Source organism: Salvelinus namaycush, chromosome 33, assembly GCF_016432855.1.
Source record: "Salvelinus namaycush isolate Seneca chromosome 33, SaNama_1.0, whole genome shotgun sequence".
NCBI classification, from domain to species: Eukaryota; Metazoa; Chordata; class Actinopteri; order Salmoniformes; family Salmonidae; genus Salvelinus; species Salvelinus namaycush.
In genome coordinates, this window is record NC_052339.1 from 34,478,046 (window position 1) to 34,498,798 (window position 20,753).

A 20,753-nucleotide genomic window follows, 5' to 3' on the forward strand; every position below is an offset into this window, starting at 1 on the left:
CCTAGTGGTTAGAGGAGGCTGGTAGCCTAGTGGTTAGATAAGGCTGGTAGCCTAGTGGTTAGAGGAGGCAGGTAGCCTAGTGGTTAGATGAGGCTGGTAGCCTAGTGGTTAGATGAGGCTGGTAGCCTAGTGGTTAGAGGAGGCAGGTAGCCTAGTGGTTAGATGAGGCTGGTAGCCTAGTGGTTAGAGGAGGCTGGTAGCCTAGTGGTTAGAGGAGGCAGGTAGCCTAGTGGTTAGATGAGGCTGGTAGCCTAGTGGTTAGAGGAGGCTGGTAGCCTAGTGGTTAGATGAGGCTGGTAGCCTAGTGGTTAGAGGAGGCAGGTAGCCTAGTGGTTAGATGAGGCTGGTAGCCTAGTGGTTAGATGAGGCTGGTAGCCTAGTGGTTAGAGGAGGCAGGTAGCCTAGTGGTTAGATGAGGCTGGTAGCCTAGTGGTTAGATGAGGCTGGTAACCTAGTGGTTAGATGAGGCTGGTAGCCTAGTGGTTAGAGGAGGCTGGTAGCCTAGTGGTTAGAGGAGGCAGGTAGCCTAGTGGTTAGATGAGGCTGGTAGCCTAGTGGTTAGAGGAGGCTGGTAGCCTAGTGATTAGATGAGGCTGGTAGCCTAGTGGTTAGAGGAGGCAGGTAGCCTAGTGGTTAGATGAGGCTGGTAGCCTAGTGGTTAGATGAGGCTGGTAGCCTAGTGGTTCCGGGAGGCAGGTAGCCTAGTGGTTAGATGAGGCTGGTAGCCTAGTGGTTAGAGGAGGCAGGTAGCCTAGTGGTTAGAGGAGGCAGGTAGCCCAGTGGCTAGATGAGGCAGGTAGCTTAGTGGTTAGAGGAAGCTGGTAGCCTAGTGGCTAGATGAGGCTGGTAGCCTAGTGGTTAGATGAGGCTGGTAGCCTAGTGGTTAGATGAGGCTGGTAGCCTAGTGGTTAGATGAGGCAGGTAGCCTAGTGGTTAGATGAGGCAGGTAGCTTAGTGGTTAGAGGAGGCAGGTAGCCTAGTGGTTAGAGGAGGCAGGTAGCCTAGTGGTTAGAGGAAGCTGGTAGCCTAGTGGCTAGATGAGGCTGGTAGCCTAGTGGTTAGAGGAGGCAGGTAGCCTAGTGGTTAGAGGAGGCAGGTAGCCTAGTGGTTAGAGGAGGCAGGTAGCCTAGTGATTAGATGAGGCTGGTAACCTAGTGGTTAGAGGGGGGCAGGTAGCCTAGTGGTTAGAGGAGGCAGGTAGCCTAGTGGTTAGAGGAGGCTGGTAGCCTAGTGGTTAGATGAGGCTGGTAGCCTAGTGGTTAGAGGAGGCAGGTAGCCTAGTGGTTAGAGGAGGCAGGTAGCCTAGTGGTTAGAGGAGGCAGGTAGCCTAGTGATTAGATGAGGCTGGTAACCTAGTGGTTAGATAAGGCTGGTAGCCTAGTGGTTAGAGGAGGCAGGTAGCCTAGTGGTTAGATGAGGCTGGTAGCCTAGTGGTTAGATGAGGCTGGTAGCCTAGTAGTTAGATGAGGCTGGTAGCCTAGTGGTTAGAGGAGGCAGGTAGCCTAGTGGTTAGAGGAGGCAGGTAGCCTAGTGGTTAGATGAGGCTGGTAGCCTAGTAGTTAGATGAGGCTGGTAGCCTAGTGGTTAGATGAGGCTGGTAGCCTAGTGGTTAGAGGAGGCTGGTAGCCTAGTAGTTAGATGAGGCTGGTAGCCTAGTGGTTAGATGAGGCTGGTAGCCTAGTGGTTAGATGAGGCTGGTAGCCTAGTGGTTAGAGGAGGCAGGTAGCCTAGTGGTTAGATGAGGCTGGTAGCCTAGTGGTTAGATGAGGCTGGTAGCCTAGTGGTTCCGGGAGGCAGGTAGCCTAGTGGTTAGAGGAGGCAGGTAGCCAAGTGGTTAGATGAGGCTGGTAGCCTAGTGGTTAGATGAGGCTGGTAGCCTAGTGGTTAGAGGAGGCAGGTAGCCTAGTGGTTAGATGAGGCTGGTAGCCTAGTGGTTAGATGAGGCTGGTAACCTAGTGGTTAGATGAGGCTGGTAGCCTAGTAGTTAGATGAGGCTGGTAGCCTAGTAGTTAGATGAGGCTGGTAGCCTAGTGGTTAGAGGAGGCTGGTAGCCTAGTGGTTAGAGGAGGCTGGTAGCCTAGTGGTTAGATGAGGCTGGTAGCCTAGTGGTTAGAGGAGGCTGGTAACCTAGTGGTTAGATGAGGCTGGTAGCCTAGTAGTTAGATGAGGCTGGTAGCCTAGTAGTTAGATGAGCTGGTAGCCTAGTGGTTAGAGGAGGCTGTTAGCCTAGTGATTAGATGAGGCTGGTAGCCTAGTGGTTAGATGAGGCTGGTAGCCTAGTGATTAGATGAGGCTGGTAGCCTAGTGGTTAGATGAGGCAGGTAGCCTAGTGGTTAGATGAGGCTGGTAGCCTAGTGGTTAGATGAGGCTGGTAGCCTAGTGGTTCCGGGAGGCAGGTAGCCTAGTGGTTAGATGAGGCTGGTAGCCTAGTGGTTAGATAAGGCTGGTAGCCTAGTGGTTAGAGGAGGCAGGTAGCCTAGTGGTTAGATGAGGCTGGTAGCCTAGTGGTTAGATGAGGCTGGTAGCCTAGTAGTTAGATGAGGCTGGTAGCCTAGTGGTTAGAGGAGGCAGGTAGCCTAGTGGTTAGAGGAGGCAGGTAGCCTAGTGGTTAGATGAGGCTGGTAGCCTAGTAGTTAGATGAGGCTGGTAGCCTAGTGGTTAGATGAGGCTGGTAGCCTAGTGGTTAGAGGAGGCTGGTAGCCTAGTAGTTAGATGAGGCTGGTAGCCTAGTGGTTAGATGAGGCTGGTAGCCTAGTGGTTAGATGAGGCTGGTAGCCTAGTGGTTAGAGGAGGCAGGTAGCCTAGTGGTTAGATGAGGCTGGTAGCCTAGTGGTTAGATGAGGCTGGTAGCCTAGTGGTTCCGGGAGGCAGGTAGCCTAGTGGTTAGAGGAGGCAGGTAGCCAAGTGGTTAGATGAGGCTGGTAGCCTAGTGGTTAGATGAGGCTGGTAGCCTAGTGGTTAGAGGAGGCAGGTAGCCTAGTGGTTAGATGAGGCTGGTAGCCTAGTGGTTAGATGAGGCTGGTAACCTAGTGGTTAGATGAGGCTGGTAGCCTAGTAGTTAGATGAGGCTGGTAGCCTAGTAGTTAGATGAGGCTGGTAGCCTAGTGGTTAGAGGAGGCTGGTAGCCTAGTGGTTAGAGGAGGCTGGTAGCCTAGTGGTTAGATGAGGCTGGTAGCCTAGTGGTTAGAGGAGGCTGGTAACCTAGTGGTTAGATGAGGCTGGTAGCCTAGTAGTTAGATGAGGCTGGTAGCCTAGTAGTTAGATGAGCTGGTAGCCTAGTGGTTAGAGGAGGCTGTTAGCCTAGTGATTAGATGAGGCTGGTAGCCTAGTGGTTAGATGAGGCTGGTAGCCTAGTGATTAGATGAGGCTGGTAGCCTAGTGGTTAGATGAGGCAGGTAGCCTAGTGGTTAGATGAGGCTGGTAGCCTAGTGGTTAGATGAGGCTGGTAGCCTAGTGGTTCCGGGAGGCAGGTAGCCTAGTGGTTAGATGAGGCTGGTAGCCTAGTGGTTAGAGGAGGCTGGTAGCCTAGTGGTTAGAGGAGGCAGGTAGCCTAGTGGTTAGATGAGGCTGGTAGCCTAGTGGTTAGAGGAGGCTGGTAGCCTAGTGGTTAGAGGAGGCTGGTAGCCTAGTGGTTAGAGGAGGCAGGTAGCCTAGTGGTTAGAGCGTTGGACTAGTAACCGAAAGGTTGCTAGTTAGAATCCCCGAGTGGACAACGTAGAAATCGGTCGTTCTGCCCCTGAACAAAGCAGTTAAACACACTGTTCCTAGGCTGTCATTATAAAGAAGAATTTGTTCTTAACTGACTTGCCTATTTAAATAAAACATTGTAAAGATAACTTAGTGGATAACCTGTTGATGAAGATTGTACTGTTTTTGTTTATTACATCAACAAAATGATTTAAAGTTATGAAACGAAAGTGAATTCATCCAAAATCTTATAATACCATGAACACATAATGTCAACATGTACACATCAGTTATAATTATATTCAATAACTATATATTTCTGGTAAAAGTTATATTTTTATTGTAAAATAAAACAATATTTATACTTTTAAAAAAAAAATTTTTTTGGGGTGCACTGTCAAAATCACCAAATATACTGGAAGATGTATTGAAATATATGTATAACTAATCTTTCTATCTGTGATATAGTGGATACAGTCTTCTTTATCAATGGCAGGAGCAAATTCTGTTCAGGCAGTTTAATAGACAACGACCGGTGTCCTACAATCTTTAACTCACACATGCGCATCAGAGATATTCTCTTTCTCGGTGGACACAATGGCGGACGTAGAGTGAGTGATTTGTGCTCTGCCAGAATCTAAGTCCATCTACCGATTTAACGAATATCATAAGTTATTTGACATAAAATTGTTTATCTACTGTTAAAAAACATGTTGGTCGTATCAGTAGTGTTGAGAATGTCGTTTTCTGCTCGACGATATTTGGGTTCATTTGGATGTGGGCCGAAAAACACGTCCGGCTAGCGATTGCATCTGCACGTTTCACGCTAACGTTATATGCATGGCTTTTAGTGTTACGGATATATTGTCGATGGGTAGCGAATGATTTCTGACTATTTTGCGGTTTGGTCCCCCACAATATCACAAAATGCATTTGTCTCCGTCCGTTGTCTGATTACGTTAACTAACTTAGTTAACGTTACCAAGTCAGGCTCACGTTTCGGAAATGGCTAGGTAACGTTAGCGGTGATGTTGCTAGCAGTCTTGACATGAGTTTTCTCCGTTTTTAAAAAAACGTTCCTTTGAATCTGGGTTGCAGAAAAAAGGTTCCGGCGGTCCCGGAGAGCCTTTTAAAAAGGCGAAAGGCCTTCGCCACCATGAAGACCATGCGCATCAAGAAGATGCTTGCCGATAAAAAAGTAAGTTTGAGCTAGTTAACTAGCAGGTTTCCACATTGACGATGTTTTTAGAATATGTAGTTGATCTACTGGCATTGGCCTACTGTTGGTTGTGGGGAAAATGGCTAACCTTACTGGTTTTAAGGATGCCCCGTAATTCAAACTTCTATACAATGTGGTTAATGATGCTCAACTTTTTTCCCCATCTTATCGACTCTGGTGAAACCAATCTGAAAAAATAAGCCAATTTGTCTGAAATCACATTGATTAGAAACTACTGGCAATGTCCAAAATAAGCTTTCCCCCCCCCAGCTGTAATATTTAGCGATCCACTATCAGATTAAACAATTGCATCAGGCACTAAACAACGTGTAAAGGTTAACTACACGTGTTACCCAGCTTTAGTGCTCTGACTCATACTTGATGTTTTGCATCCCCCAGACTCGCAAGGTGACCAGGCACCTGATCTACAAGAGGGCTGAGAAGTACCACAAGGAGTACAGGGAGATGTACCGGCGTGAGATCCGCATGGGGCGGACAGCCCGCAAGGTTGGAAACTTCTACGTTCCAGCTGAGCCCAAACTGGCCTTCGTCATCAGGATCAGGGGGTAGGTTTCTGTTTGGATGAAAGTGCCTGCTAAATGACATTGTCAGAAATTGTCTCTCTCAGTGGCTTGTTCTCCATTTTCACTCAGCTGCTGGGTAAAAAAGACGCATGTAATATTAAATCTACGGTCACATTGTTTTTTTTATTCGTGTTGTCACTTGGGATTAGACAATGAATGTCACTTTCCTGTCTTTGTAACGTCTACACCCCTCAAACTCAACTCTGGATCTCTAAGCCAGTTCCACTGTGTTCCCCTCTAATCAGGGACTGATTTAGACCTGGGAGACATAGTGGGTGATTCCCCTCTAATCAGGGACTGATTTAGACCTGGGACACATAGTGGGTGATTCCCCTCTAATCAGGGACTGATTTAGACCTGGGACACAAGGATATGCAATGAATTATCAGGTAGAACAGAAAACCATCAGGCTCAGGACCTCGTAGGGTAATACTACGTCATGTTTACACAATGTGGTTAATGATGCTCAACTTTTTTCCCCATCTTATCGACTCTGGTGAAACCAGTCTGAAAAAATAGCCAATTTGTCTGAAACCACATTGAGTGTAAACTAAAACTGACTGAAAAATGAAGTAATGACACGTTTCTGAAAACACAAGTGTAACTACCTTTCCCCGCCCCCCCCCCCCCCTCTCAGTATCAACGGTGTCAGCCCCAAGGTGCGCAAGGTCCTCCAGCTCATGCGTCTGCGTCAGATCTTCAACGGAGTGTTCGTCAAACTGAACAAGGCTTCCATCAACATGCTGAGGATCGCTGAGCCCTACATCGCTTGGGGGTAAGGCTGCCGTGACCATCTGCTTGAATGTGGACACCCAGTTCCAGGAGTATCGGGGCCAGTGCCACTAATTTTCATTTCCCCCTAATCAGGGACTGATTTAGACCTGGGACACATAGTGGGTAATTCCCCTCTAATCAGGGACTGATTTAGACCTGGGACACATAGTGGGTAATTCCCCTCTAATCAGGGACTGATTTAGACCTGGGACACATAGTGGGTAATTCCCCTCTAATCAGGGACTGATTTAGACCTGGGACACATAGTGGGTAATTCCCCTCTAATCAGGGACTGATTTAGACCTGGGACACATAGTGGGTAATTCCCCTCTAATCAGGGACTGATTTAGACCTGGGACACATAGTGGGTAATTCCCCTCTAATCAGGGACTGATTTAGACCTGGGACACATAGTGGGTGATTCCCCCTCTAATCAGGGACTGATTTAGACCTGGGACACATAGTGGGTGATTCCCCCTCTAATCAGGGACTGATTTAGACCTGGGACACATAGTGGGTGCAATTAATTCAGGTAGAACAGAACCAGCAGTACTCTGGACCTCCAGGCTTGGATTTGATTACCCCCTTCCCTATTTTTTGGGGCTCTGTTTCGTATATATTGATTTATTTGGCAGTGATTTAAGGTAAGATGGTACAATTTGAAACTGCTGTCATTGTCCCAGAAGTTTTACACAATGTGGTTAATGATGCTCAACTTTTTTCCCCATCTTATCGACTCTGGTGAAACCAGTCTGAAAAAAAATAAGCCAATTTGTCTGAAACCACATTGAGATATTACTAATGGCACTCACTTAACTGCAGTAAACCAGTCACACGCGTCTGTGGCATGCCCGGTATAAATGACCCATTGATGTTTTGATTGGGTGCAGAAATATGTCTCTGGTTTAATGAGACTACACAACCTAATGCATGTCATTTGTTTAATGTTTTTCAGTAGGTTTCTCAAAGCTCACAAAAAAAAATGTTATATATGTATTTTTGAAATGAAGATGGGTAAAATGGCAACGATAAACTAGGTGTTAACCTGTCTGGGCGGAACCCCTCGCCAACAGCCAAAAAAAACCTCAGTTTACATCTGGCTTTGCCTCCAAAACATCCCGTGAATTTGCACAGAGCCACGTCAATTTACAGAAATACTCATAATAATAAACTTTGATAAAAGATACAGGTATTATGCATATAATTAAAGATATACTTCTCCTTAACTACACAACTGATAGTGTTTGTTCTCTTGTCTCCCAGGTACCCCAACCTGAAGTCTGTGCGTGAGCTGATCTACAAGCGTGGCCATGGCAGGATGACCAAGCAGCGTATCGCCCTCACAGACAACGCCCTGATCGATAAGGCTCTGGGTATGCTTTTACGCTACTTCTGTACGGCTGTGTTTACACAGGCAGACCAATTCTGATCTTTTGCCCAGTTATTGGCAAGAGCTCATCTGGTTGGTTAAAAGGTCAATTGGAGGACAATGATCTGAATTGGGCTGCCGGTCCTATATGGGACTGGATAGAGATAGATCTATCTCTGAGAAGTGAAAGCCAGTTTTAAATACTAAGCTAGGGCAGGATGCCCCCTTACTCCTGTCTTATAAACTTCTATACAATGTGGTTAATGATGCTCAACTTTTTTCCCCATCTTATCGACTCTGGTGAAACCAGTCTGAAAAAATTAGCCAATTTTGTCTGAAATCACATTGAGAAACCGACTGCATTTGGATAATGTTTAATTTAATGGACCTAGATATCCCATTACGGTACACAAACCTTTATCCATTAAAGGGGTGATCTACACAGACCGTTGTCCATTTAAAGGGGTAATTTGAGTCGTTACATTTCTCCATCCCTCAGCTGTTTACTAAAACCGTGGCGGGGTGAAGGCTTAGTAGTTTGAGCTGTAGATTACCTCTCTGAAAAATCATGCCGTCTCTTCACTCTGGCTTTGTCCTCGTCCCTCCCTCCCCAGGTAAATACAGCATCATCTGTGTGGAGGACCTGATCCATGAGATCTACACAGTCGGGAAGAACTTCAAACCCGCCAACAACTTCCTGTGGCCCTTCAAACTGTCCTCACCTCGCGGCGGCATGAACAAGAAGACGACTCACTTTGTGGAGGGAGGAGATGCTGGAAACCGAGAGGACCAGATCAACAGACTCATCAGGAGGATGAACTAGAGAAGCTATGGTGAGATAAGACGTTTGTGCCAGGGGCTCTCAACTCCGTTCCTGGGGAGCTACCCACCTGTATGTGTTGTAGCAAACCTGATTTCAGCTTATCAACCAGCTAATTAAATGATCTAGTATTGGGATGCCACGTCTGATGTCAGTAAATGCAGGTCCTGAAGATGAGTAGGCGAGACAATTTCCACCTTTTAAGTTTTATTGAATCGTCAAGGTCTCGATTTAGCTGAATTGGGTGTTTCAGTGCTGTGTACCTCCGGCATCAGGACTGTCTTCTGGGCCTACAGTCTCGGGGCCAGTTTCTCAGCTTGATCCAATTCAATCATTTTGAATGTCGTTGTTTCTACTTAAGTGTCCAGTTACTAGTTTTACGAAATGTGGTTAATGATGCTCAACTTTTTTCCCCATCTTATCGACTCTGGTGAAAACCAGTCTGAAAAATAAGCCAATTTTTGTCTGAAACCACAAGTAAACTTACTGTCATTCCAAATATGAAGTGAAAACGGTATTTTACACCGTCACAAAACCTGGTAATTCTGGACCGGATTGTATTCCACTGAGATTTAATTTCCTATTTCGATGGGGAACAATTATGAACTCTCTGGATTAAACGACCAGGCTCTGTTAAAATCATATACATAAAAAATGTAAATCCATTGATTTTGCCAGCGGCACATTATTTGTTTATGTAGAGCAGCTTGTCCTGATATTTCCCAACATCCCAGGTTGTGTCCCTTATGGGCTCCCTTTTTGGCGCCCTCTGTGGGGCGTGGGGGCGCCCTCTGTGGGCCACTAAAAAGCAGCTTGTTGTGTCTGGATATACGACACACTAGTTTAAGCATGCTGTTACCAAAGACGAATCGACGTCCTGAAAGTGAAACTTGGATTACAATGGGTTTTTTTTTTGTTATCACGTGGTATCAAGGAAACCCTTGACTAGATTACTGGAGTCTTTAGTATTTTTATGTAAATCTGACTACACAAACTATTGGAAGTGTTTATTTGCTGTAAGAAACTGATTTCTGGTATTAATGTTGTGAATTTCTGTCCTTCAGGTGTTTCACGGGATTCTGAGCTCTGTACAATAAAGAAACATCTGAAGAAATGGATTTGTTTTTAACTCTGGTCTGAAGTCGTTATTTTTGTGGTTCTGCTGCCATCTAGTGTAGAATGTTGGACCATCCAACTTTAAAACAACCTTTAATCCACTATGCTCTACATTATTTTTTATCAATATTCATTTCGCAATTATATTAAAAATGTGTAGATGGTCCTGGAATTCAAGTCACTTTTGATGCTGTACAGTCATATCGAGTTTTATTGGTCACGTACACGTGGTTAGCAGATGTTAATGCGAGTGTAGCGAAATGCTTGTGCTTCTAGTTCCGACCGTGCAGTAATATCTAACAAGTAATCTAACATTCACAACAACTACCTTATACACACACACAAGTGTAAAGGAATGATTAAGAATATGTAAATATATGGATGAGCGATGGCCGAACGACAGGCAGGATGCAGTAGATGGTATAGAGTACAGTATATACATATGAGACGAGTAATGTAAACATATAAAGAGGCATTGTTTAAGTAACTAGTGGTACATTACATCCAAATGACAATTATAAAAGTGTATTCAAATGTATTTTACAGTACATTTTTTGGGTAATTTGAGTTTTATTTTAGCATGAGGTGTGTTAAGACTGACAAAATATAAACGCAACATGTAAAGTGTTGGTTTTCATGAGCTGAAACAAAAAATCACAGACATTTTTATATGCACTAAAATTGTATTACTCAAATGAGCTGCACAAATTTGTTTAAATCCCTGTTAGTGAGCATTTCTCCTTTACCAAGACAATCCATCCACCTGACAGGTGTGGCATATCAAGAAGCTGATTAAACAGGATCATTACATAGGTGCTCCTTGTGCTGTGGACAAAGGTCACTTTAAAACGTCTGGTTTTGTTTCACTAGAAGAGAGACCCACATGTGAAAAAGGATCCGAAACTGAGGCTTGAATGCAAAGATGTTTATTGAAACATGGTGCCCAAAGTATATACTTAACTGAAAGGTCAAAACAAAGATTTGGCCTCTGGTCATTAGCAGTGTCACAACGCAATGGTGCCAGCGGGGATGGCTGTTTTATGGGCTCCTAACCAATGGTGCCAGCGGGGATGGCTGTTTTACGGGCTCCTAACCAATGGTGCCAGCGGGGATGGCTGTTTTATGGGCTCCTAACCAATGGTGCCAGCGGGGATGGCTGTTTTATGGGCTCCTAACCAATGGTGCCAGCGGGGATGGCTGTTTTATGGGCTCCTAACCAATGGTGCCAGCGGGGATGGCTGTTTTACGGGCTCCTAACCAATGGTGCCAGCGGGGATGGCTGTTTTATGGGCTCCTAACCAATGGTGCTATTTTGTGGTGTTTCACATTAACTTATTGTGTACATAATGTTGATGCTGCCGTCTCATAACCGAAAAAAGCTTCTGGACATCAGAACAGCGATTACTCTTAACTGGACAAAGGATTTTTTTCTTTAATGAGTCGGACGGGAAGGATGTAATGTTGCCCCCAGACCAGGCCCAAATCCCCATCATTCACATGAAGGAAATACAGGGGGTGGAGATCAGGGTGCCTTGTGAGAGTTAGTCGGGTGGATAACCTGCCTCGACCATCCGTTCTTTTAGCCAACGTGCAATCACTGACTGTTCTAACATAGAGACATTAAAAACCAATATCTCTTGTGTTTCACCGAGTCGTGGCTAAACGACAATGATAATATACAGTTGGCTGGGTTTCCCGTGTATCGGCAGGACGGAACGGCTACGTCTGCTAAGACGAAGGGGTGGGGGGGTCGTCTATTTGTCAATAACAGCTCGATGTCTAAGGTAGTCAAGGTTTTGCTCGCCCGAGGTAGAGTACCTCATGATAAGCTGTAGACCACACTACCAAGAGCGTTTTCATTTATATTTTTCGTAGACTTCTATTTACCACCACAAACCGACGCTGGCACTAAGACCGCACTCAACCAGCTGTAAGACCGCACTCAACGAGCTGTAAGACCGTACTCAACGAGCTGTAAGACCGCACTCAACCAGCTGTAAGACCGCACTCAACCAGCTGTAAGACCGCACTCAACCAGCTGTAAGACCGCACTCAACCAGCTGTAAGACCGCACTCAACGAGCTGTAAGACCGCACTCAACCAGCTGTAAGACCGCACTCAACCAGCTGTAAGACCGCACTCAACCAGCTGTAAGACCGCACTCAACCAGCTGTAAGACCGCACTCAACCAGCTGTAAGACCGCACTCAACCAGCTGTAAGACCGCACTCAACCAGCTGTAAGACCGCACTCAACCAGCTGTAAGACCGCACTCAACCAGCTGTAAGACCGCACTCAACCAGCTGTAAGACCGCACTCAACCAGCTGTAAGACCGCACTCAACCAGCTGTAAGACCGCACTCAACGAGCTGTAAGACCGCACTCAACCAGCTGTAAGACCGCACTCAACCAGCTGTAAGACCGCACTCAACGAGCTGTAAGACCGCACTCAACGAGCTGTAAGACCGCACTCAACCAGCTGTAAGACCGCACTCAACCAGCTGTAAGACCGCACTCAACCAGCTGTAAGACCGCACTCAACCAGCTGTAAGACCGCACTCAACGAGCTGTAAGACCGCACTCAACCAGCTGTAAGACCGCACTCAACCAGCTGTATAAGGTCATAAGCAAACAAGAAAATGCTCACCCAGAAGCGGCGCTTATAGTGGCCGGGGACTGAAATGCAGGGAAACTTAAATCTGTTTTACCTAATTTCTACCAACATGTCACATGTGCAACCAGAGGAGAAAAACTAGACCATCTCTACTCCACACACAGATGTGTACAAAGCTCTCCCTCGCCCTCCATTTGGAAAATCTGACCATAATATTAACTTCTCGATTCTTGCTTACAAGCAAAAACTAAAGCAGGAAGTACCAGTGACTTGCTCAATATGGAAGAGGTCAGATGACGCGGCTGCTACGCAACAGGACTGTTTTGCTAGCACAGACTGGAATATGTTCTGGGATTCATCCAATGCCATTGAGGAGTTTACCACCTCAGTCACCGGCTTCATCATCAATAAGTGCATCGATGACGTCCCCATTTGATTTGATGTACATATCCCAACCAGAAGCCATGGATTACAGGCAACATCCGCATCGAGCTAAAGGCTAGAGCTGCCGCGTTCAAGGAGCGGGACACTAATCCGGACGCTTATAAGAAATCCAGTCTGATCACACTCTCTGTAGCCGATGTGAACAAGATTTTAAAACAGGTTTACATTCACAAGGCCGCAGGGCCAGACGGAATACCAGGACCTGTACTCAAAGCATGCGCGGACCAACTGGCAAGTGTCTTCACTGACCTTTTCAACCTCTCCCTGATCGAGTCTGTAATACCTACATGTTTCAAGCAGACCACCATAGTCCCTGTGCCCAAGGAAGCGAAGGTATTCTGCCTAAATGATTACCGCCCCGTAGCACTCAGGTCTGTAGCCATGATGTGCTTTGAAAGGCTGGTCATGGCTCACATCTACACCATCATCCCAGAAACCCTAGACCCCCTCCAATTTGCATACCGCCCCAACAGATCCACAGATGACGCAATCTCTATTGCACTCCAAACTGCCCTTTCCCACCTGGACAAGTGGAACACCTATGTGAGAATGCTATTCATTGACTACACCTCAGCGTTCAACACCATGATGCCCAAAAAGCTAATCACTAAGCGAAGGACCCTGGGACTAAACACCTCCCTCTGCAACTGGATCCTAGACTTCCTGACGGGCCGCCCCCAGGTTGTAAGGGTAGGTAACAACACATCTGCCACGCTGATCCTCAACACTGGGGCCCCTCAAGGGTGCGTGCTCAGTCCCCTCCTGTACACCCTGTTCACCCACGACTGTGTGGCCAAGCACGACTCCCAACACCATCATTAAGTTTGCTGACGCCCCCAAAAAAGAGCCATATTACAAACCATGTGTTGTGATAATTGCATCGTTTTTTTCTATAAATCCTTTTAATTCATATGCCTTGTGACTAATATATTATATATTTACATTTAAGTCATTTAGCAGACGCTCTTATCCAGAGACGCTCTTATATATAGGACTATAGCCGAGACAATAAGAAGACACAGTGGCAGAATAAATTCAACCACTACTTTGTTTTATATTAAAAAAAACGTAGAGCGACCTCTGTCCCGTGTAACAGATAGTTACATGACCTATGGCAAGTTAATGTGACATTGATTTAGATCCACACAGAGAGTTACCGCAAGTCCCAGAGAAAACAGGAGCTGCCTCCACTATTCCAGCACCATTTCAACATCATCAAATCACCTCTGCTTAGTCTAAAAAGATACAAAAAAAAACTATTTAGTCCAATTAGCTAAATATGATGTGGCTGTCCATGGTTCTGATTTCTGTGTGTGTGTTAGTGTAAGTAGAAACACATGTTGACTCACCCTACTTGTAGAGAAACACCAATGCCATTCTTCTCTCTTTCATGTTGACAAAACTTGTATTTTTTGTTGTCCGAGGCTACCTGGCTAAAATGATTGCTCTCTTGCCTAACTTCCATTCATGGGTAATGTTAGCTAGTTAACATTAGTCTTCTACATCTAGCTACATATAGAACTAACATCCTCTCAGGCCAAGAGGCACAACAATGTATGAACTAACGGTTGGATCAGAGTCGCCGTTATAATCATTGGTCAGTACAGAGAATTAGGTAAAACCACAAGTCCAAATCCCTATCTCCATCCATAGCTAGTTTAGGAAAGGGACAATTTTAGCTAACTAGCCACCGGAGGACAACAACACAACGAGATCCAACAATTCAACTTGTTTCTGTCAATGACGTATCTCAAAGCGATTTGGTGCGCCAGGACCAATCACAGTTAAGTTCGCTCACGTTTAGCTCAACCCTGATTGGCTAAGTTTTTATACTTTTTTATCATCAAGGGAATGCCAAATGCTCGCTGGCTTCCCTTGCGTTCAACGGTACGGGTCATCCACGTTTGGACCAGACACCATCAGATAGATGGCCTACAGAGGGGCGGTGTTTTCCTTGCTTGGATCTCCTGTCAAATACATTCAGCCTCTTGCGAATTGAAGTAAAAGTATGAAACAGAGAGAAAAGATAAATTGTATTTTTATTGTTACATTTTTCAGGGAAGCCAGGCTTCCCTTGGCATCCGTACATACACGCCACTGCTGCCCAGTCATGTGAAATCCATAGTATAGGGACTTATGCATGTATTTCAATTGACTGATTTCCTTATAGGAACTGTAACTCAGTAAAATCTTTTAAAATGGTTGCATGTTGCGTTTATATTTTTGTTCAGTATAATATATAGTTATATATTATTAATATATATACAGTTGAAGTTGGAAGTTTACATACACTTTGGTTGGAGTCATTAAAACTCGTTTTTCAACCACTCCACAAATGTCTTGTTAACAAACTATAGTTTTGGCAAGTCGGTTAGGACATTTACATTGTGCGTGACACAAGTAATTTTTCCAACAATTGTTTACAGACAGATTATTTCAGTTATAACATAATTTGAGTCAATTGGAGGTGCGCCTGTGGATGTATTTCAAGGCCTACCTTCAAACTCAGTGCCTCTTTGCTTGACATCATGGGAAAATCAAAAGAAATCAGCCAAGACCTTAGAAAAAAAATTGTAGACCTACACAAGTCTGGTTCATCCTTGGGAGCAATTTCCAAACGCCTGAAGGTACCACGTTCATCTGTACAAACAATAGCACGCAAGTATAAACACCATGGGACCACGCAGCCGTCATACCGCTCAGGAAGGAGATGTGTTCTGTCTCCTAGAGATTAATGTACTTTGGTGTGCGAAAAGTGCAAATCAATCCCAGAACAACAGCAAAGGACCTTGTGAAGATTCTGGAGGAAACAGGTACAAAAGTATCTATCCACAGTAAAACAAGTCCTATATCGACATAACCTGAAAGGCCTCTCAGCAAGGAAGAAGCCACTGCTCCAAAACCACCGTAAAAAAGCCAGACTACAGTTTGCAACTGCACATGGGGACAAAGATTGTACTTTTTGGAGAAATTTCCTCTGGTCTGATGAAACAAAAATAGACCTGTTTGGCCATAATGAGCATTGTTATGTTTGGAGGAAAAAGGGGGAGGCTTGCAAGCCAAAGAACACCATCCCAACCGTGAAGCACGGGGGTGGCAGCATCATGTTGTGGGGGTGCTTTGCTGCAGGAGGGACTGGTGCACTTCACAAAATAGATGGCACCATGAGGGAGGAAAATTATGTGGATATATTGAAGCAACATCTCAAGACATCAGTCAGGAAGTTAGAGCTTGGTTGCAAATGGGTCTTCCAAATGGACAATGACCCCAAGCATACTTCCAAAGTTGTGGCAAAATGGCTTAAGGACAACAAAGTCAAGGTATTGGAGTGGCCATAACAAAGCCCTGACCTCCATCCTATAGAACATTTGTTGGCAGAACTGAAAAAGCGTGTGCGAGCAAGGAGGCCTACAAACCTGACTCAGTTACACCAGCTCTGTCAGGAGGAATGGGACAAAATTCACTCAACTTATTGTGGGAAGCTTGTGGAAGGCTACCCGAAACGTTTGACCCAAGTTAAACAATTTAAAGGCAATGCTACCAAATACTAATTGAGTGCATGTAAACTTCTGACCCACTGGGAATGTGATGAAAGAAATAAAAGCTGAAATAATTCCTTCTCTCTACTATTATTCTGACATTTCACATTCTTAAAATAAAGTGGTGATCCTAACTGACCTAAGTCAGGGAATTTTTACTAGGATTAAATGTCAGGAATTGTGAAAAACTGAGTTTAAATGTATTTGGCTAAAGTGTATGTAAACTTCTGACTTCAACTGTATATGGCTGCGAGTCCCGACAGAACATTGCGGCGCGGTCTGAATTTTTCCCTGTGGGAGTGAGCGGTCAGATCACATTATTTGGAAAGGGTCGTCTTTTTGCTTTGTATGTGTTGGCTTACCCATTGTATTAAAAACACATATTTGTCGCATTATTCACTCAGAATTCGCTGCTTGCAAGTTAAGTAGCCTACCTCAGGTACGCCGAGTATATGTGTGGTCTCCATGAAGTGGAGTAGGCTGCCTATGCATCAATGAGCAGATAGCACAAGACTTTATTTTTTTACAAGGAAATGTATTTCCTAAATATGATTAGGCCCAGATAGCACACACATATCGCACCGACGTTGGCCGGATGTATACATGTTACATCGGGACGATTTAGTATGGAGAGCATTGGCAAGATGTCGCCGAGACTTCGGCATTAGATCGCTGTTCGGACGACGCATGTCAAAGCAGCAGGCTGTCTCGACAGACGACATTAAACATATTGTAATGAAACAGCCTTTATTTGAGGTCGGATCATTACAGCAAGTGTTTCACTACACGATTTGAATTACCCATTACAAATGACTGTAAAGATCATTTGCTAAATTATACTGGCAATAATAATAAAAAAACCCATATGCTTTACTAGAAGACATGTGATTTTGTTTGTGGGTAAAATGGAGAAGATTCAACTGAATATTCCTCTTCCTACCTTACTGTATCAGCTGAATATTCCTCTTCCTACCTTACTGTATCAGCTGAATATTCCCCTTCCTACCTTACTGTATCAGCTGAATATTCCTCTTCCTACCTTTCTGTATCAGCTGAATATTCCTCTTCCTACCTTACTGTATCAGCTGAATATTCCTCTTCCTACCTTACTGTATCAGCTGAATATTCCTATTCCTACCTTACTGTATCAGCTGAATATTCCTCTTCCTACCTTACTGTATCAGCTGAATATTCCTCTTCCTACCTTACTGTATCAGATTAATATTCCTCTTCCTACCTTACTGTATCAGCTGAATATTCCTCTTCCTACCTTACTGTATCAGATTAATATTCCTCTTCCTACCTTTCTGTATCAGCTGATTATTCCTCTTCCTACCTTTCTGTATCAGCTGAATATTCCTATTCCTACCTTACTGTATCAGCTGAATATTCCTATTCCTACCTTACTGTATCAGCTGAATTTTCCTATTCCTACCTTACTGTATCAACTGAATATTCCTCTTCCTACCTTACTGTATCAGCTGAATATTCCTCTTTCTACCTTACTGTATCAACTGAATGTTCCTCTTTCTACCTTACTGTATCAGCTGAATATTCCTCTTCCTACCTTACTGTATCAGCTGAATATTCCTCTTCCTACCTTACTGTATCAGCTGAATATTCCTCTTCCTACCTTATGGTATCAGCTGAATATTCCTCTTCCTACCTTACTGTATCAGCTGAATATTCCTCTTTCTACCTTACTGTATCAGCTGAATATTCCTCTTCCTACCTTACTGTATCAGCTGAATATTCCTCTTCCTACCTTACTGTATCAGCTGAATATTACTCTTCCTACCTTACTGTATCAGCTGAATATTCCTCTTCCTACCTTACTGTATCAGCTGAATATTACTCTTCCTACCTTACTGTATCAGATGAATATTCCTCTTCCTACCTTTCTGTATCAGCTGAATATTCCTCTTCCTACCTTACTGTATCAGCTGAATATTCCTCTTCCTACCTTACTGTATCAGCTGAATATTCCTCTTCCTACCTTTCTGTATCAGCTGAATATTCCTCTTCCTACCTTACTGTATCAGCTGAATATTCCTCTTCCTACCTTTCTGTATCAGCTGAATATTCCTCTTTCTACCTTACTGTATCAGCTGAATATTCCTCTTCCTACCTTACTGTATCAGCTGAATATTCCTCTTCCTACCTTACTGTATCAGCTGAATATTCCTCTTTCTACCTTACTGTATCAGCTGAATATTCCTCTTTCCACCTTTCTGTATCAGCTGAATATTCCTCTTCCTACTTTTCTGTATCAGCTGAATATTCCTCTTCCTACCTTACTGTATCAGCTGAATATTCCTCTTCCTACCTTTCTGTATCAGCTGAATATTCCTCTTCCTACTTTTCTGTATCAGCTGAATATTCCTCTTCCTACCTTACTGTATCAGCTGAATATTCCTCTTTCCACCTTACTGTATCAGCTGAATATTCCTCTTCCTACCTTACTGTATCAGCTGAATATTCCTCTTCCTACTTTTCTGTATCAGCTGAATATTCCTCTTCCTACCTTACTGTATCAGCTGAATATTCCTCTTCCTACCTTTCTGTATCAGCTGAATATTCCTATTCCTACTTTTCTGTATCAGCTGAATATTCCTATTCCTACCTTACTGTATCAGCTGAATATTCCTCTTCCTACCTTTCTGTATCAGCTGAATATTCCTCTTCCTACTTTTCTGTATCAGCTGAATATTCCTCTTCCTACCTTACTGTATCAGCTGAATATTCCTCTTCCTACCTTTCTGTATCAGCTGAATATTCCTATTCCTACTTTTCTGTATCAGCTGAATATTCCTATTCCTACCTTACTGTATCAGCTGAATATTCCTCTTTCTACCTTACTGTATCAGCTGAATATTCCTCTTTCTACCTTACTGTATCAGCTGAATATTCCTCTTCCTACCTTACTGTATCAGATTAATATTCCTCTTCCTACCTTACTGTATCAACTGAATTACAAGACATGCCTTTTTATTTGAAATTTTCAACTCTGGTATTGTAGAGGGGGAAGAGAATGTTGATGTCCCGAATGGCGCCATATTCCCCATTATAGTGCATTACTATAAACCCTATGGAAGTAGTGTACTGTTTAGTTATTAGGCACTACTCCATTCAGTTGAAGGCATATTAATGTTGGCCTCATATTGAATGTTATTTACGTGTTGTACGGGTCTACGTCCTCTTACCTGGGCAGAGAGGTGTCTATTTTGTCTGGGCTGGGCACCTCAGAGAGTAACTGTCTGTGGGAGACACTTTCTGTTCCATCAGAAATGGAAGAACGACAGCAGGATACATTTTCAGAGGTAATGGTTGTGAGTCATTACTGACTCATGCCATGGGGTGTAGGAGATAAGATTCTAACCCTAAAGCCCTATGACACAGGACACCACCAGATGCAATGCAATGTAAAATGTCAGGAAACGTTAGGAGAGTGTGACTACACAATGTCACCAGTAGATGGCGACCTCAGCATTTTTATTTTCCCAGGGCCAAGCTTTTGCTATTGTTAAGGCTTGTTCGTGCTTGATTGCAGGCCTGCTATTGGAATAAGAACATAACATGGTCATTTAGCAGCAGTTGTTTATTGTGTGTTAACCTTTCCACAGTTGTGTGGACCTGCAACACATTATTCTGTGGCTTTACCTTCTATAATCTGAGCCAATGTAGTTTCCCACACAATCTTGTTGACATTAGGATATTTTCCCCCAGATGAGCATCCCCTGAAGCCCACCGGCGCCGTCCCTCCCCTGCCCAGGGACTATCAGGCCCACCAGTTGGGCCACCCCCGCAAGGAGCTTTCCCATGCCCCCGCTCACGGCTGGGCCTTAGGGTCAGCAGCCCCCGCTCACGCTGGGCCTTAGGGTCAGCAGCCCCCGCTCACGCTGGGCCTTAGGGTCAGCAGCCACCGCTCACGCTGGGTCTTAGGGTCAGCAGCCCCCGCTCACAGCTGGGTCTTAGGGTCAGCAGCCCCCGCTCACAGCTGGGTCGTAGGGTCAGCAGCCCCCGCTCACGCTGGGCCTTAGGGTCAGCAGCCCCCGCTCACAGCTGGGCCTTAGGGTCAGCAGCCCCCGCTCACAGCTGGGTCGTAGGGTCAGCAGCCCCCGCTCATGGCTGGGTCTTAGGGTCAGCAGCCCCAGCTCACGCTGGGCCTTAGGGTCAGCAGCCCCCGCTCACGCTGGGTCTTAGGGTCAGCAGCCTCCGCTCACGGCTGGGTCGTAGGGTCAGCAGCCCCCGCTCACGTTGGGTCTTAGGGTCAGCAGCCCCCGCTCACGCTGGGCCTTAGGGTCAGCAGCCCCCGCTCACGCTGGGCCTTAGGGTCAGCAGCCCCAGCTCACGCTGGGCCTTAGGGTCAGCAGCCCCCGCTCACGTTGGGTCTTAGGGTCAGCAGCCCCAGCTCACGCTGGGCCTTAGGGTCAGCAGCCCCCGCTCACGCTGGGCCTTAGGGTCAGCAGCCCCCGCTCACGCTGGGCCTTAGGGTCAGCAGCCCCCGCTCACGCTGGGCCTTAGGGTCAGCAGCCCCCGCTCACGCTGGGTCTTAGGGTCAGCAGCCCCCGCTCACGCTGGGCCTTAG

The 20,753-nt window shown here is 45.2% G+C and overlaps 1 protein-coding gene, 3 non-coding genes and 2 pseudogenes across 4 annotated transcripts; all 6 read left to right on the forward strand.

Moving 5' to 3' along the window:
- Positions 1-4,245: 4,245 nt before the first annotated feature.
- On the forward strand, positions 4,246-9,587 carry LOC120028167 (60S ribosomal protein L7-like). The gene is made up of 7 exons (XM_038973372.1): positions 4,246-4,298; positions 4,786-4,885; positions 5,306-5,472; positions 6,128-6,265; positions 7,528-7,637; positions 8,248-8,466; positions 9,518-9,587. Exons 1-6 carry the CDS (start codon positions 4,285-4,287, stop codon positions 8,454-8,456), a joined length of 738 nt encoding a protein of 245 aa, XP_038829300.1. The 5' UTR covers positions 4,246-4,284; the 3' UTR covers positions 8,457-8,466; positions 9,518-9,587.
- On the forward strand, positions 5,037-5,129 carry LOC120028180. The gene has a single exon (XR_005473407.1). It is a non-coding gene; the product is annotated as a small nucleolar SNORD12/SNORD106 (small nucleolar RNA).
- LOC120028179 lies at positions 5,940-6,031 on the forward strand. The gene has a single exon (XR_005473406.1). It is a non-coding gene; the product is annotated as a small nucleolar SNORD12/SNORD106 (small nucleolar RNA).
- On the forward strand, positions 6,959-7,053 carry LOC120028181 (annotated as a pseudogene).
- On the forward strand, positions 7,887-7,980 carry LOC120028177. The gene has a single exon (XR_005473405.1). It is a non-coding gene; the product is annotated as a small nucleolar SNORD12/SNORD106 (small nucleolar RNA).
- LOC120028182 lies at positions 8,837-8,931 on the forward strand (annotated as a pseudogene).
- Positions 9,588-20,753: the final 11,166 nt, after the last annotated feature.